General features: G+C 42.8%; 1 protein-coding gene across 1 annotated transcript in view; it reads left to right on the top strand.

Moving 5' to 3' along the window:
• Nucleotides 1-13,054: 13,054 nt before the first annotated feature.
• Setd3 (SET domain containing 3) overlaps nt 13,055-19,139 on the top strand; it is a 93,214-nt gene continuing 87,129 nt past the window's right edge. Inside the window, exons 1-7 of the mRNA XM_050192318.2 lie at nt 13,055-13,157; nt 13,480-13,593; nt 13,721-13,816; nt 15,516-15,661; nt 16,567-16,753; nt 17,749-17,829; nt 18,684-18,748. Of these exons, the coding sequence (XP_050048275.1) occupies nt 13,503-13,593; nt 13,721-13,816; nt 15,516-15,661; nt 16,567-16,753; nt 17,749-17,829; nt 18,684-18,748 (666 nt within the window). The 5' untranslated portion in view covers nt 13,055-13,157; nt 13,480-13,502. The remainder of the gene's footprint in view (nt 13,158-13,479; nt 13,594-13,720; nt 13,817-15,515; nt 15,662-16,566; nt 16,754-17,748; nt 17,830-18,683; nt 18,749-19,139) is intronic.

The raw sequence follows: 19,139 nt of genomic DNA, 5'->3' as shown, positions 1-19,139 counted from the left end.
ACCAGGATGAGAAAGAAAAAGCACCGTCGACCGTAGAAGATATGTTGGTCGTACTTCAGGAGATTAACCGAAAACTTAATGTTTTGTTGCCACTGAAAGAAACTGTCGATGGAATTGAGCAATCGGTGCAGTTTATGTCCGAACAGATGACAGACCTGTTGACGCGCACAGAACAAAATGAGCGAGATATTAAAGCAATCCAGACTAGGCTCACAAAAACAGAAATGAACAAAGAGCAGCTTGAATCGCTCAGTGTCCAACTCGATGACCTCGAGTGGCGCAACCGGAAACTGAACTTAGAAATTCATGGTGTACCACAAACGGAAGGCGAAAATCTTTTGTCCAAACTTAATGCTTTGGCCGGTGAAAGTGGATTGCCCCAGCTATCAGAACACGACATCACGGCAATTCATCGATTGCCGGCAAAGCGTGACAAAGTGCCTGGCATCATCTGCCGTTTCGCGAGACAGAGCATGAGGGACAAATGGTGGGCTAGCAGGCGGGAGTTGACCACTGCGGATGCCAATGTTCACATGTTGGAAAACCTGACCAGGCGAAATCGAGAACTGCTGAGGGAAGTGAAAGAATGGGCAAAAACAAATCAGTACAAGTATGTCTGGCACAGCAACGGCAAGATTCTGATAAGAAAGACTGATGGCGCGTCAGCAATGCTAGTGCAGCACTCTTGCGACCTTGGCAAGCTGCAATAAGAAAGGAAAATTGATTTTTTATTTTTGTTTCCTGCCAAAAATGCAGACTGTAACAGAAAAGAATTATCTACTCCCAGAGAACTTCAAAGATTACCTTGGCCCGGTTTTCCAGACGTCATTCAAATGTCTTCATATCAATGCTCGATCTGTCAGACGTAAAGAAGCATATTTCGACACTTTCTTTCAACAACTAAATGTTCCCATTGACGCTATCATGATCAGCGAAACCTGGTCTACAAGTGATTATGATGTCTTTCGAATTCCTGGTTATGAGACATTTTTTCTGAATCGTTACGCTGGTATTGGTGGTGGCGTATCCATATCATTTAAGAAGAAGTGGCGGCCTGAAATATTAGAGCGATTCACAGTTTCTGTGAAAGAATATGAAATCTTGAACAATGTGTTTGAACAACACTATTTTTGCAGTGTGCTATCGTCCACCAAAGGGTTGCGTAGCCATATTCTTGAATTTTCTTGAAAGCCTGATTTCATTTGCAACCAGTCAGCATTTAAACATTGTCCTTGGTGGTGACCTAAACATTAATATGTTATCGGTTGATGCATCCCAAATGAGTTTAGACTTATTGCTTAGAACACATGGACTTCTGAATGCAATCAAAATGCCAACGCGTGTTACGATCACGTCTTCATCGCTGATCGATTTGTTTATCACTAACCATGACCCTAGTATGATCACATCTGGAGTAATAATTTCTGACATCAGCGATCACTTGCCAATATTTATGTGTGTTAAAAACATGTCTAAAAAGAAACGTAGTTCAACATATTCTTTCCAACTTATATCTGAAAAAACACTGTCGACATTTAGAAACTCGGTAGAAAAGAACAACTGGAGGCCTGTCCTTTTAGAAAATGACGCCAATAATGCTTACGAGGCATTCTTAGGTATTCTGAAGCCGATTTACGAGGCCTGTTTCCCAATATTAACAAAAAAACAAAGGCGTCACAGTCGCAAACCATGGGTCACACCGGAGTTGGTGGCAAAGATAAACACAAAGAACATCCTATATCATAAGTTTATTAAATCGAGAGCTGAATGTGATCTGACAGCGTTTAAAAAATATCGAAACCGCTTGAATACTGAGCTCAAGAAAGCCAGAAACGCCTATTACACAAATCAATTCACGTCAACTTGTGGTCGTGTCGACATTATGTGGAAGAGGCTAAACGCAATTTTGGGGAGAAATAGCAAATCAGGTGAATTAAATATGCTAAATATCGATGGTGTAAGTATAACTGGAAAAGAATTAGCAGATACGTTTAATACGCACTTTATTTGCGCTTCTAGAAATCAAGTCCCACATAACAATCTCAGTGATGTCGTTCATATAAGCGACACTATATTTCTCAAACCGGTTGAAGAAGCAGATGTAATGACAGCCTTCCACGAACTAAACAATAGCACATCCATTGATATTGATGGCCTCCAGATAAAGCCTATACGGTATATTTTTGACCTTATTTTACCATACATCACGCATATCTTAAACCTTTGTGTCAGTACCGCTGTATTTCCTCGTAAAATGCAGATTGCACGTGTAACAGTTATCTTTAAAAAGGGTGATAAAAACCAGCTCGGGAATTACAGGCCAATATCTATCTTACCCGTGTTTTCTAAGCTACTAGAAAAAGTAATACTTAGAAACTTTTTGCAGTTTGAAGAAAAACACAAAATTATAACAGCAGCTCAGTATGGCTTCCGTAAGCACCACTCTACTGAACTTGCACTATTAGATCAACGAGAATATATATTGAACGAACTCGAACATAATAGGATAGTCATTGGTATTTTTCTTGATTTTTCGAAGGCATTCGACTTATTAAACCATACAATACTTCTTCGTAAACTTGAGCGTTGTGGCTTCCGCGGCCATGCACTATCGCTTGTGCAGTCATACCTCATGGATCGCAAACAGGCAGTAGCAATAAATGGTCTCCTCTCAGATATGCAATCTGTAGGCTGTGGCGTTCCACAAGGTAGCATTTTGGGTCCATTTCTGTTTAATCTTTACATCAATGACATTGTACATGCAACTCCATTCGTTAAATTTATCATCTATGCTGACGACACCAGTATTTTTCTTGCCGGAGATAATGCAGCCGAACTCACAGATACTGCAAACAATGCACTGAGGCAAATAGAAAACTGGAGTAGCAGAAATGCGTTGCGGATTAACACAGCAAAGACTAAAGTCGTTGTTTTCAGAGGTAGAAACAAGAAGGTCCGTCTCACTAAGAATATATTCCTTCAGTCCGTACCCTTAGAAGTTGTGCCTTCATTTAAAACATTAGGTATATTATTTAATGAAAGAATGTCATGGGATGATCATGTCAGCTTTGTAACAAATAAATGTTCACGTATTATTGGTCTTCTTTACAAGAACCGTGAGATACTACCGCGAAATGTAATGCTAATGCTATATAATTCATTGATACAATCGCATTTCAGCTATTGCCATTTAACCTGGGGTGCAACAACAGCAGGCAATCTTCAGAAACTACACTTGTTACAGAAAAAATTTCTAAGAATTGTTGAAAATGTTCCGCATACCTACCATACGGCCGCACTTTTCTTAAAGTATAACTTACTACCAATTACTAAACTTTATGACTATCGTCTGAGCAAATGTGTGAAAAACGAGGTGTTGAAGAACATATCTTTTCTATCAAAATTAGCTGGTTTAGAAAAACGAGATGCAATGTACAGCACAAGAAACATAGCACAATGGAACGTAAAAACATACAGAACTTTCTATGGTAATCAAACATTAGAAAATAAACTACCACGACTTCTTAACAAACTCGCACAAAACGATATTGATCTCCAAAACACAACACGCCACAAACTGTTCGAGTATTTTTTACACTACACCTAACCTTTTTTTTTTTTTTTTTTTTTTTTTTCTGTGATTTGTCTACCCAATTCTTCTTTCTTTCACCATCATTGTAAGTTTTTTTTCCAGCCAGGACAATGCTGTTGATTTTATGCTGACTACTGTAACCGGATAACAACTCTGCTATATGTATTTTTTTTTTTTTTTTCCTTTGTTATCTGTATTTCCTGTATTTTCTTTTCTTTTTCGTGTGTGTGAAAAAAAAAAAAAAAAAAGAAAAAAAGAAAAAAAAAAAAGGGAAAAAGGGAAAGAAAAACAACCACTGTATTGCTGTCAAAGTGGGGGCCCGTGGCCTTGTCAAGCTGTCCAACGGCAGCTTTTACTACGGGTCCCCGCCATCATCTGTACCATGGTGGCAAATAAATTTGAATTTGAATTTGAATCACTGACTGGAAAGAAATCATCGGAATAATTTATTCCATCATGCGATATTCCAAATATCACTGCGTATATACAATTAGTGCACTTCATAATTAGGCTGCTTATTTCAACATTCAGAATAGCGAATTAAGCTTTTTCTCATCGAAATGCTACCAGTCTGTTCTTTGTCATGTGTAATTGGGTCCTGAGGATTACTTTTGCTCTTCTGGAGTTCATTAACATGAATAGATCATGCACTGTGTATATCACTAGCGCACATATATGCACAGCTATGTACAGCAGTGCACTGTACGTACATAGCGCAAAAAGAAATATTATGGGGTTTTATGTACGACAACCACTTTCTGATTATTAGGCACGCCGTACTGGAGGACTCCGGAAATTTCGACCGCCTGTAGTTCTTTACCGTTCACTTAAATTTAAGTACACGGGCGTTTTCGCCCCCATCGAAATGTGGCCGCTGTGGCCGGGATTCGATCCCGCAACCTCGTGCTCAGCAGCCCAACACCATAGCCACTGAACAACCAAAGCGGGTTGCATAGCGCAATAACAATGCCACGTGCATCAACTAGCCCAATTAATCGTTCTGAAAGGACAAGTGCAACGCAATTTGACTTTGTCTGAGTTTGTTGTAAGCGAGCAGAGCGCATACAGCTTGCGCAATCTTGGCAAAGCTGCAGGGCTGGTAAATGCAGAGTTTTATCTTTAAAAGCCTTTAGAAAGTGCCTCGGCAGAGGACGCGTGCAACTGCTGATTGTCGCTACGACGTCAGTCCCAGCACGTCACCTCCGCAATTTTTTCAGTGCGCGCCTTGCAGTCAAGGGCACCACCTTATCTCAAAAGTGAAGCTGAGGAGTGGCGTGTTCTAGATCATGCGTGATTTCCGGTAAGCAGCGATGGCAGTGTCTTTTCCAACAGCGAAGCTGTTGAAAAAGACACTGCCATCGCTGGAGCGTTACCACTGCCATCGACAAGACACTGCCATCGCTGCACCGTGGAGCGTTACCAGAAAACTCAGCCCAGCTGTGCGCCGCCTCGCATTGCCTAGCAACCACTTGCGAGAGCACCGAGCCACGTAACCTCCTCGCACCCCACGCACGTAGGGCGAAGTAAGGCGTGTTAGAGCTCGGAACAGCCGGCGCGGCGACACACCTCTCGCCTCCTCTATTCTGTACGTACGTGCTGCTGGCATGGGAAGACCGAGGAAAGTCCTAACACCCGATGAAGAAGCGGCTTACCAGGAAGAGCGCCGTACTGCCAAGCGAGAAGCGATGCGTCGGTGCCGAGCTTATCCGGAACACTGCGCCGAAGCTGCGGCTGAGAAGAGGCAACGCCGAGTCGGGGATCCCGAGTTCCAGTGCAGGGAACGCGAGAGTCGGCGCCTGAATGCTCGAGGTCGCCGAGAAAGCGATCCCGGCCTGCGACTGCTCGAAAACTTCCAGCGTCAAACCCGCCAAGGCAACATAGCAAAACCTAGCATAACCTCGCAATACCTAAAAACAACTTAGCCACGCCTACCATAACTTCGCAAAACCTAGAAATGACTTAGTCAAGCCTACCAACAACTTAGCAAAACCTAGCATAACCTCGCAAAACATACAAACAACTTAGGCAAGCCACGTAAAAGCTAGGTGATCACAAGCTCTTCTGTTGACTCCAGCCTTGCACCACTAGTCTTTTTTGCAGTTATTTTTTTTTTCAGTTTCGCTGTAGAAAGCGTATATCTTTGCAAGCTTTTTATGACGCTTTCGCTCCTATTTCAAACGTCGATATTTGCATAGAGGTTGCTTCACATCTTCACTTACTAAACCAGGTTTTTACGTGTTTTAAAATTTTCTTGTAGTGGTTCTTTGGACGTGCACCGAGAACTTGGTACGGTAAAGATTTTCCACGGCGTGCCCATTGGACTTGGGGCCAGGGCTGGGGTCGAAGCGCTGACCAGCAGCCACTGCAGCTAACGCTACTCAAGTCTGGCTATAATAAGTCAGCAGAGTACTCGAAATGAGTATCAAACTACATTAGAAGCCGTATCCCGAGCCAAACGAAATAGGCAAGCCTAATTAAACCGAACATGTCCGGCTGCTCAGAATCCTCACTTTCTAATCTTCGGCTTCCTAATGTCGTCGATGAAGACAAGATGGCTGCTGGCTAGATGTAGAACGAACTCTGAAAAGTGCGCACATCAATCCAAACTCGCGGTCGTCTGCCAACGCTCCACATAGCCATTTAATTTGAACGAGTCGGCTCCCTCCTATTATCCGTTGAATTCAGTTGTCAACGCCAGGCGTTCGTGTTCGAATCGTAATTACCGAACCCAATAGGTTATTGGGTCAACATTGCGGGAAGCCTTCTAAACGACTGAAGGAACATCTGTTCAAATCATGACTACCGAACATAGCAGTTTATTCGGACCAGCTATGCAGAAAGTCTTGAAATAGCCATATGGAGCATGTGTTCTAACTGTAGTTTCTGAAGTTAACCTGTTATTAGGATCGACTCTGTTGTAAGCCTGCAGAAAGACCCGAGAGGCACTTCAAGCACGTTGTTCATTACAGATTACGTATAGAGTACTGTGGTCCCGTGTTCTATTTCCAAAAAAGCGCGGCCCTGAAACGTCGTCAAGAGGTGTATTTCCGAGTTTCCTGACGGGCAAAGCTGCCTGTTCTGAAAATAACACCGCACAAAGGTGTTCATACCAAGTGAATGAGTTGCCGGGAGGAGTTGTGTAGATCGTATATCAATACTGATGTTCTCGATAATTAGAAAACTTTGTTTTTTGTCGAGATGCGTTGTAGTGCTTAAACGCGGGAGTAATCGAGAGACCAAGAATGTTCGCGCTGCTAATTAAAGTGCGCGAGTGGATAAAGTATGCCCGCGTCGGTTTCAATAAGCTCTTGTTTGTTAAACGGGAGAAAACGAACACAGAGGAGTTTGCCGCAATGTATAACGCCCACTCAAAGAAACAAACTTATTCGCATAACTGGCAACAGCATGGAGTCGCAGATGTAAGCTTGAACAGTTTCTGGAAATACTAGATTGCAATAAAAGATTGCCAATCAAAAAGCTTAAGTTCGTATTTTAGGTTTCGAATTTGTTTGGACTTACGATGTATATGCATACAGATAGCATACCCAGCAGACCATACATACCCAGCATTATTGTTTAAGGGCTTCAAACCAAGAATAATTAATGAAGTTTAGAAAAACTCGTAGCAGTGTCGGAAACAACTAGAAAGACGAACATTTCTAGTACAGTATAGCTTAATAAGTAACTTCCCTGGATTTTTACAACAAACACACAGAAGGAGGGCCAAGTGTAAGTTTGTACGCAGTTGCTGACTTAGTCAAACATACCCACTTGAGCATTATACCAAAAAAAAAAACCACGATCGAGCAGTTATATATTTAAGTACATAATATTACCTCCCAGGGCTGCTTCATGAGGCTTGAGTAATGGGTACGTGTTTAGAATAGCTTTTAATATAAATGTGGTTGACTCAAAAACTACATATCAATAAAAAAAATGTAACACATTGACACATATTGAACGCACTACTAGCAAAGAGTACAGAAAGAAATACAAAGATATAATAGACCTGCAACTGCAACGTTAAAAAAGAACGCATAAACCGAATTCAGAGAACAATGAGAAAATGGAAAACAACAAACATCATACGAACTTCTAGAAGAAACGTGACGAAGTATACTGTAATGCACAAAGACTTACAAATAAAACAAAGGATGGCTTGAGTTCACCAGAAACGTCACGGGGAACGTTTCTTTCGTTTTGTTGTAGTTATTTATCTTGTTCATACACTTTCATTTCCTCCTTTCTTGCAGTCGTTTTGTCATTTGATACATTTTTTCGACCATTCCTCGTATGTTCTGAAACATTCATTTGACAACTGAAAATAATAGACGCCTTTAGAAATGTAGCCTGATTTGCGAAGATTCACACTTCCCTTTCATGACCAGTGGCGCTCGCGTGCGCACCAAATGGCATTCATGTTGTTTATCTTGTACTGCGTTTACGCGCAAAGAAGAAAAAGAAATAAACATGGTTACTTTGCAAAGAAAATACTGTCTCCACCCATACATAACTAAGCTTTAGGCGGACAGTTTTATGGCGCATGAAACAACAATGCGCCGCAGGCAATTTCAATAAGGGATTCTAGGCACGCGTGCAAGCACGACAAACCCATGCGAACGCGTTCCTGTGCAAATACAAAGGCAACTGTAATTACATACGCTCATGGCTGTAATACTTCATTTTGTAAAAGAAAAAGAAAACACTGTTCTTGTTGCTATGGCAGCGATGTGAAGCGAGAGTGGTGGGCGCGTGGGTATTCAGCTTGAAAAAGAAAACGTGTGCCTTTACGTCGGTGCTGTCTGGTGGAAAAAAAATTAACATCTTTTACACATTCCATTTCAGGGATATGACAAATTCCTGGATATTTTTAAGCAGTAAGTGCCTCTTGTTGTTCGCATAATGCTTACAGACGCACGGTAGATGTGGTGTTAATGCTGTTTTTACTGCTCCCAATAAGCTGGGGAACATATGCGCTGCCATGCAGAGAAAAAAGGAGCAGGTGAATGGCTAAAAGAGAACAGATATTTGTCCAGTGAAGCACATCAAGAACAACTATTTTACTGACTGCCGTAGGGGTTTGGTATATAAAGTTTCCTTTACCTGCGGCCATTTCTACGTAGGGCACGTAGGGTGTATCAATCAGAGGCTAATGGAAAAATAAAAGGGCGTTCGCTGGTGGATCGCCTTCTAATCTTTCCACACATTGCCAAGATAGTAACTGCACGCCTGAGTTAGATGAATGCGCGATATTGCACAGGCATAGGAATAAAGATGCGCGTCTTATGGTCGAGCCATGGTATATCAATAATGGTGGAAGTGCGTGCGTGAGCCAGCCTTCAATTACCTTACATAAGGAAGAGCTCAAATGCCTTAGCAGTTATCTCTCACGTAGACCTGCACGTGTACCCGATGACAGATGGTGCTATCATTCTAGAGAATGTGCAGATGAGTTTTGTGTCTTCTTTCTTTATTCGCCTCAGTGGTTCCTTCAGTTGACAGTCGGCGTTCGTGTTTTCCACTTCTCTTGTGTCCGTGTCTGCACGCCTTACCCCTTTTTGGCATTATGAATCCTTGCCAACTTGCTCAGCTTTCTGTCGTTCTAGGGATCCAGGCCTTCGATGAACTGGCTGTGAGAATAAAGAGTGGGGTACGACCTGGTAGGAAGGATGAGGAGGGTAGATGCCTGTGCTCTAGAGAGATTCTCATGAGGAAGGGATAAAACCCTCCTGCCCAACTAATAATGTTTGGTGATCTCATTAAAACTGAGAAGAACGTCACTAAAGACCGCTAGATTGGAGGCCGAAGGTCCTCCAGGCTACCCAGCGCGGTGAGTTATTTGACACGCGCGGGCGTGGGCGATCTCGTTCAAGTTGGCCATGGAGGGCAGATGTGATGCCAGGTGAGCCAAAACACTGATGATTGTGTGAGTAGAAATATCCCTTTGACCTTAAATGCGATTTACTGCAGCTGATACCGATCCGGACGCAAAGGCCCTGACCGCTGCTCGCGAGTCTGTGTAGATCTGTTGCTTAGACTCGTCAAGGAGAGCGAGGGCGATCGCTACCTCCTCAGCCTCAGTGGAGAACAGAACGTGTGGGATCACTCGTAACGACCGAGAAGTTGGCCGATCGACCGTACTGCGCCGCGTTTACGAAGCATGCAGACTCCGGGTTTGCAGGAACGTCTTTGAGCAGAGCTTCACCACTGGCCGTCCGCCTCCTCGCGTTGTGCTTCATGTGCACATTGCGGGGAAAAGCAGGATCAAAAGAATTATGAAGAACAACTCCCCTTAGTCTTGCTGTGCTAGTTGGCAGGCATTCCAGAATTGAGACACGTTTCAGCAATGCTACACCAAAGGGATAAGGGCCAAATGTGCACAGGACACAATGGCCAACTTCAATTGATTCTTTACATTGTATAATACAAAGAATTCATGGGATGCCTGTAATGTAGAAACGAAGAAGTAACGTCGATTTATCTTTTCATACACATATGCAATCAAGATACGTAAAGGAGAACATAGTCTTTATTTATGAACCACATGCTACAGCATTCCAAAATCAAGAAAGGGGCTTACAGGTGGAATAGCACACTGTGGTATAAAGTTTATGGTTTATAACCGTGGAAAAAACGCATGCCAAGAAACCCACCCCGTGTCTTTTGCCTGGTGACCCCTTGCATACTTTTCAGTTATCTCGCATGCCAGCATACAGTTTACATATCCATTGACCGCAATCGTTTGCTGGCCGAGGCTGATAGACAAAAGATAAGTGTGCGCCATCACAGCGTCTGGAATGCCCCAGTCTGGTCACGACTTCTTCCGTTTCGGCCAGCGTTACGGTTGGTCTTCCTCTGAGAGATTAAAAGAATTATGAAGAATATCACCTTTTGGCCTACTTGGGCTAGTTGGCACGTATATCAGTATTGAGACAAGTTTGACCAATGCTAAACACGCAAGGTACAAGGGCCAAATGTGCACAGGACACAAGGGACAACTTCAACCGATTCTTTACGTTGCAGAACACAAAGAATTCATGTTACGCATAGTAAATCGAAACAAGGAAGTAACTTCAATTTATCTTTTCATACCGATGAGCAATGAAATACGTAAGTGCGCGCATTATTTTTCAGAAAGGATGTTTTTTCTTTTCTTTTTTTTTTTGCGACGAGAGGCAGCGACGGGTTGTTTACACACATACCTCCTGAAGTTTTTTATACAAAGCTCTTCTGATATTTATCAGTATGTCTACATCTGAGCCTCATTCGTGCCATGAAACAGTGGGGTGCAAAAGCATATGTAAAGCAGTGACTGCTGTGCAGTGTTCCCACGGGCACCATTCGAACACCAGGCCGCTTGGCAGATATGGCACTGCCAGGCGCCAAAACGGGCGTCTGTTGCTTTTTACAAGTTTATGCTGCACCTACCCGAGTTTAGAGCAAATAGGGAATGACATTTATGATATTTAGGTCATCGCAGAGATCGTTAGCCTGCTCGCCGGAAATAACTTTCAATGGATGTGGCATTCCTGCCTCAGATTGTGCGTCTTTCCTCGGCATTACATTATATTCCCACCTTAAGTTTTCACATCACGAAGCGTTGATTAAGCGAAATCGCTTGCATTTAAAAAAAAAGCACTATTATCATCACACATCGCTTTCACTGGCGCACGCACGCAATTCAGTGCAGATGAAATTACTCCCTCCTATAACATGCTGTTCTTTAGCCCTATTATTTATAACTCAAGAACCACACACACGCGCGCACACACACACACACACACACACACACACACACACACACACACACACACACACACACACACACACACACACACACACACACACACACACACACACACACACACACACACACACACACACACACACACACACACACACACACACACACACACACACACACACACACACACACACACACACACACACACACACACACACACACACACACACACACACACACACACACACACACACACACACACACACACACACACACACACACACACACACACACACACACACACACACACACACACACACACACACACACACACACACACACACACACACACACACACACACACACACACACACACACACACACACACACACACACACACACACACACACACACACACACACACACACACACACACACACACACACACACACACACACACACACACACACACACACACACACACACACACACACACACACACACACACACACACACACACACACGCACGCACGCAGGTGAGGAGGAAAGCGGAATGCTGCTCGAGACTACATGATGGCGCCATAGTATCTGTAATCTGGCTGTATACGCATGCGAATTGTGTAGCACTTTCTGGAAGCCACGCTGGAACCAGCGAGTACACTGGAACCCTCGACGAGTCATGTAGAAAAACGACGTGCTTGAGCCGCAGATCAGATTTTCGAAAATCCTGACTCTGCTCGCCGCTATCGTTGTGCTTGAGTGTTACTTGTTTTGTTGGGCACATTTGGAACTCACAGTTTCGACACTGTGTTGTTCTGCACTGTCACTACCACGTGACAATCTAATCATAATACCATGGAGGAATGAAACAGTTACGAAAGAGCCTCACGTCACGCAGCCAGCCTTGGCAAGCAAACGCTCGGTGAATCCCGTACCTTTGCTCAGTGGCGACCAAACACGTGACCTCTTGCGTGTAGATCACGGAGCAAGAATGGAGATTTGCTGATACCTTTGGTTCCCAGTTGCTATGTCAGTAGTTTTCATTCGGTGGGCGCTTGTTGAGATGCCCTGCCGTGGCTCTGCCTGCAGAGCGGGAACACTAAAACCAACCGCACACTTTGAAGTGCGATCATGTGTTGGGCGGACAGGTTTGGCTTCAATCGCGTTGCTCCCTCCTAACCTTTTCCTCCCTCCATGCATAATACAAAATAGTGTTAGCGAATTCTTTCTGAACAATGAGCGTCGCAATTGGTGGAAATACTGCGTCTGCAGCAGCTCCTAAATAAGCTGCCCGAGAGGACTCTGTGGCGCGGAATCAAATTTTTTGCGATAATATAACGCTAATTCAAAACACTAAACAGCTGCTCTTTAATTCGCATGAGCGAGTAACGAAATTTCGGTCATTTTTTTCCGCCTTTACATTCCTACTGCAAGCGCAAAATTAAAGGACTTAATGAGATGGCTCAGAATTCTACGTCATCAAGAACAATTATGACGGGGAAAGAAAATTTTCGTCATTGCCACCTGCCAGTGGGATTCGAACTTGCGACCTCGAGAACGAGAGCGCAACGCGCAGGCAGCACGCCACAGAAGGCGCTGGAAATGACCGGCGAAAACTTCCATGTAGGTGAAGAAACCCAACCCCCAAAGTGGCTTGCGCCGCGGCGAATCCTGTCGGCTGTAGCAAAAACTACAAAAGAGTACTTCGCCTTTTTCTTCATAGGTGGCGCCAGAGGTTCCATTGGTTCCATAAGCCACTGCTTCACATGTGCTCGTGTTTATGACTGCCACCATCGCTCGCCGAAACAACCAAATCGACAGGTAAATACATATTTCCAGCATGTGATTGTGCATCAGCTCATTAGTCAAACAGGTATTCAGTTGAACTTACTAGTTGCATCGCTCACGCCGCAAGCGGCGAAGCATAGTGAGCTCGTATTGAAGTTAGGATCGTTTCGCGAGTTCACGCCTTTCTAGGCAATTGCCCAGTGCTCATTTAGCTTAAGTAGACGCTTTAAGAAATCGCGACGTTATAGAAGCGTCGCACGCACAGATTTTGTTTATGAGTCTATAAATGTCTAGTCATTGCATTGCTTCGTTTCGCGATCGACGTTTTACAGTTTTGACCGACGCTTCGTTTCAGATCGGCCGGTGGTGTCACGTTACATGATGGGGGGAAACGACAGAAAAAGTGGCAAAAGACTCGCATCTCAAGACCAGCAGAGGATTCGGGAGCTACTCGATGAAGTTTTGGACAGTAAGTGTTGTTACCGTTCTCAATAGTGCATGCTTTTGAATTCTCAATGCATTACCTGCGGGCTTGGCGTAGTTGGATGGTTGCGTGCATTGCGTTTAAAATGAGCCGGCGTGTGTTGACACTGCAGAATGCACGACGATGCCGTCGGGGGACGCGAAGAAGGAATGGAAGGACTTCTTAGAAGTTCAGAAACTGCTGCAAGAAGTTCGGGATCTGGAAAAACGTAAGTGGTGGTACGGGTGTTGTCTGCATACCTCGCAATTGCTCCCGTATCCTGGTCTAGGAGGCTACCGGAAGTAGGAGGTGAATGCGAGCTCACTTTCTTGTTAAATTGTCTATCGCGATTAATGCGGGTGTCACAAGACGCGCTTTCGATCGTGATCGAGCCCGATCGAAATCGAATTTCTCGGTAGCGATTGGCCCCTTAGCGCAAGCATCAGGAGAGTGCCGATTGCGGCCGATAATTTCTATCCGGATCGGGCTCAGTCGCGATCGAAAGTATACGCGTGACACTAGTGTAAAATTGCGACTACAGATTTGCGTCAGTACGTTTTAACAGTGCGTACTTTCTGTTGGTCGATGCTGCATTCTTGTTGATCGATTTAAATATAAGGGCGGCATCTTTTTGGAAGCAAATAATTCGATCACCTAAAAGCCTTGAAGCAAAATTAAAGTGGTTCAGGCTGGTAAGGCAACTTGTGCATAACATTTATTTCTTCTGGCAGATGTTTATGTATGCTGCGGCATTTTTCAGAAGTTTCATATTTGCTCATATCAATCAGCATCATCAAACTTATTTATCGGCTTGTTTGGAGATTGCTTCCCTAACTGACACATATTGCTGCGTCTTTGTTTTTGTTTATGTGCATTGTTTTCTTGGCAAGGTTGGAAAGTTTGTATATCGGACTGTAATAAAGAATGTCGCAGTCATGCACAAATTTGCACCCTCTATCCAGTAAGGCAGTGTTATAATTATTTATGAATTAGTGATAAGTTGTTGGTTGAAAAATGTTATGATAATTTAGTGCTTTGCAGGCTGATAATGGCCAGGTGAATGAAATGACATTTGATTCACATTTCAGATGACGAACAGTGTTATTATGAAAAAAAGAGACATTTAGATAAAATATTTATGAACCCTTTAAAAGTTTAGCCCTTCGACAGAATGTGATAAAGCACATTACACAGTTAAAAAAAAGAAATAAGAAAAACAATGCAGTTTGACATTTATTTATTTGTTAATTACACTGTTGTCATTTGTAGTGTTGAATATGGCAATCTCAAAATTAAAATTTGATATGTGATACTCCTTTGTACAGGCTGTTTTGAGCTTCCTCAAACTTCGACCTTATTGAACTCTTTTCCGTTATCAAAGTATTAAGAAACAGTGTGTATATATTAGGACGTAAGTCAAGCAAGCTTGAATATTAAAGTATGCAATCACGTGGTACAACATGTAACTACACTCAGAATCGGTTGTGTGATGAGGTTGTTAGCGGGAGCTGTAGGCAGGAACCATAGACAGCTTTCTTCGATTTAATGTCGGACAAATTTAGAAAAATCGTGAAGTTTTCCCCTTTCTCGAAAGAAAGTCTTGAAAATGTGGCTTTCATTGGCGGCAACCACTGCAAATTGTTAAGGCATGCCAAATAAATAGGAGTCTAAACGAAGTGTGTTATCTGTGCTCTGCAAGAAGTATTAAAATGCGACATTATTTACGCAGTCGTAACTTGTATAAAGTGTTGCAAAGTCTTGAACTTGGTGATTTTCTCAAGATAAATATGGTATCTGCTGAATATTCACACACTTAGACATTTTTATATAATCAGCATTACTGAAGTAGCAGGGCTCATACACAAAATTGAATCTAATTATTGCATGACGATATTTCATTCTGGACCACCCATTCTTTTATTTTTCAGCTTTAGCCCCAAACTTGCCAAAGCGATCCAACAAGTGGCCAGCTTTTCTTAAATGGTGCTCTGATAATGGTGCTTACCTTGGCGGTGTGTCTATAAAGGACCTGCCTGATGGCGAATGCGGCTTTGTCGCCGATGAACAAATCGAGGTATGGAGATTTGTCGCTTCCTGTGCTTGTTTATTGTTGCCAACTGAAGAGTTTTGAGAGTTGTGTACCAAAGACTTGGGGATTGGTGCATGAATGTAGTTTTTGTAGAGTAAACACAAATTCTGATGGTAGAATCTGTTCCGTGAGCGATTAGTATCCAGTACTGGGAAAATGTCCTAAAATATAATGTAGCCAGGGAAGCCACTGTTCGCAGAAAGCACATTATATAGATGTCGTTTAGTGGAGAGTATGCAAAGAATTTGTATGTCTGTTAGCACAGGTTGATTTTGTATGACATTGTAAGATTAATAAAAAAAAATCATATGTGTGTTTGTGTTTGAAGCACAAATTGTCTGAATTAAAAAATTTATTGCAGTATTGACTACTACTTAGTGGAGAAACTTCGGTCAAAACGTGCAGAAGGTGACAAACATACTTGTGTGTCTCCACCGCTGTCTGTGTTTTCTGCGCTTTACACTGGAATAGATGTCGTACCAAGAAGGCCAAAAGTTGCCTACTTGGGTCACCTTTGTGGCCCAACTAGGCAACTTTTGGCAACAAAGACATGTGCCTAAAAGTGGCCCAACTAGGCACAAAGCTGGCCAATTGTGGCCAAGTGGCTAGCTTTGAGGAGGTGATCCGTCCTTCAGTGGAGGCCAACAGTGTCCTGCGTGCTGTTTGCCTTTGCTGTGGAACCAGGCCTTCTGCAGATGGTGTAACCGTGTGGGGAAGCATTCCTCGGTGGCTGGCCCTGTTCTCACCTCCCAATTGCCCAACTCCATTACCCTTAGTAGGCCAATGAGCCACCCTCTTGTTAAAGCTTTACCATGTCGTACCATTTTGTTCTGTGTGACTGTTACATTCTGTCTTGTTGTTTTTCCTCATCTATGTTGTACACATTACAGGAGAGCAACCAATTCCTTGGTGTGCCATTGAAGCTCATGATGACCACAGCAGCGGCGAAGAAATCTAAGCTTGGTCCTCTTTTAAGAGATGATCCCATTATGAAGAGCATGTCCAATGTATCTTTGGCCATGTTTCTCATCCTTGAATTTTGTGCTGGTGAATCATCCTTCTGGCACCCCTACATATGTATCCTTTTATGCTGTTAGATGTCACAGGTTTTCTTATTTCAGGATTTTAAAGCAGAGCAAACAATAGAAGACCAGCCGAAGAAAGACACTGACATGGGGCTTGCACTCTCTTTGAATCCTGAGTAAGTTATACCGACTTGCTCAAGCTTCCACTTCAGCAGATTTTGTCAGTTCGTTATGCATCCGTATGACCATGTGTCCATAGGCTTCCCAACATAACTAGCTACCTTGCAGAACTTACATAGTCGCTAGTTGCTTTAAGTGCTTTTGTGGATGTTTTCTAAATATTTATTTAACAACTGTTACAGCTGCAAGACACTAGCCATAACTATAAACAATCCATGTGCAGCTTTCTTTTTGACTAAATGTGCCTATTCCAGTAAAGCTGTGTTTTGTGTTCTTTTGTAAGCCGTACTGCCACTTGAAGGGTAGTCGCAAAGTTACCAATAGGTAAATACAAGGTAACGCATTACAGACGCAACTTTAATGGAAGTCATTTTATGTATCTAGCTGGTAATGGATGTGACTCTACTTCAGTTATTTAGATAGGCATTGTTCAGTGGCAATGAAAAATAAATTGAAAGTGCACCAATACCCACTGCTAATATTACTGGAATCTGTTTCTCCACAGGGCTTCTTGCTGTACATAAAGTTACCACAGCAACATATGACTGGTGCCTACATAAGTTGCTGCAACAGCTAGGTTGAGGGATCTGGTATCGCTGCTGATGTGGCCCTGCCAAGCTTCTGTTCAGTGGATTTTAAGCATATTTAATTTTTGTGTATGCATTGAAACAGTAGTTAGCAACTATGCTAAATAATGCTGTGTGAGAAACTACCATTTAATTACATTTTTATGTGCTTCAGTTGTGTTTGTGCGTTGGAAAGTTTTCATAGTGTTGTAGCATAATAATGTGCTATTTACAGTACTTAATAGCATTCTCCAGTAACATTGCTCTTGTTTTGGGTATGTCCCTTGACCTAAACTTACAGCAACTCTTCCAGCGTCATTCAATACTGTCTTGTATTTCAGCGTTGAAGAACTTGAACTCCTTTGTGGGTCAACTGTAGTCGGTATGTTGAGAATATTTTGCCTGTGTCAAACTACTGGATCAGTAAACCTACCTGCTTGCACAAAACTCGGGTAGGCTGTACAGGGACGTAGCCGCAGTGGAGTACGTGAAATGTCTTGTGCATGCTGCCGGGCATATGGGCTCTAGGGTACAGAAAAGACATAACCAAATACACAGTTATATTTATTCGTGCATCAGAAAGCTTGCTTGCCAACTTTCCTGTGCCAGTCAAGCCCACTGCACTCCTCGTACTTGGTTGCGGCTCCTACATTTGCCTCAATCTCCTGCGCTGGTGCTCCGTGCAGAGACGGACTCATTCCGCCCTGGTCAAAGTTGTTCAGTGTACCTTGGTCTTGCTGCTCGAGTCTCTTCACACCAGTTTTGGGCTCTCCATGTCAAATGTAGGGGGGCCATAACCAAGCAAGGGTGAAATTTCTGCAGTAAGTTGCGTACTTGTCGGGATTATAACTCCAGATGAGCACAGGCTTGAGCTTGATAAATTATACCTTATGGCTGAGGGAGTTCTCTCAAGTGTAACCATCCCCGCTCAGTTTGACAAACACACTGCTCAGCCATGCATCTCTGAATGCTTAGGGAAAGGCTTAATAGGACTCCTATTGTATCATGCATGGCGCCATCTGTGTATGAGTAGGGTCTCTAAAAATTTAAGAGACAATCTCAAAGAAGAAATTAAGAGATGATCCCATAATTCAATTCATTCCTAGCGTGTTATGTATTAGAGAGATTTCATCTCACTTTACATGACATCGGAATTGTTTTGCATCATAACACTGAACCTTTAAAAGTTTAAAGGGATGAACCGTATGACTCACGGAATAAAATTTATTTCAACAGATGAAGCCTTGAAGTTGCACAGGAGCATTGCTAGACAATACTCCTATTTTCACAAGATTTTTCGGGTGAGTAATTTGCTTTAGCATGCTACCTATTTTACAGGTCCTCTTCATGTCTGTGCCTTCACCCCTAAGCTCACATTGGCTGTCAAGTTCTTCTCTATCATTATAAATTGTGAAGCATTCCATGGTGAGTGCTACAGATTATAGAACAGACCCGTTTTTCTGGACTATCATGATATACAGATGCATAAACAGTTAGCATTCTGCTCAAGCCGGCACAGAATTGTGCAGCGAAATTCTTGCTATATTCTTTTGCACTTTTGATTGTTGTACACTGTGTCACTATTGCCTATTTGCAGCCATATTCATTGCTCTGACTTTAAGGTATATTGAAGCATAAATTTCAGCTTTGTTAACTTTGTTGCATAGATAAAAGCTTGATTCTAAGAAAATT

The sequence above is a fragment of the Dermacentor andersoni genome, chromosome 10 (genome assembly GCF_023375885.2).
Source record: "Dermacentor andersoni chromosome 10, qqDerAnde1_hic_scaffold, whole genome shotgun sequence".
NCBI classification, from domain to species: domain Eukaryota; kingdom Metazoa; phylum Arthropoda; class Arachnida; order Ixodida; family Ixodidae; genus Dermacentor; species Dermacentor andersoni.
Note: the sequence above shows the minus strand (reverse complement) of the source record. Positions and strands in the feature narration are given on the sequence as shown.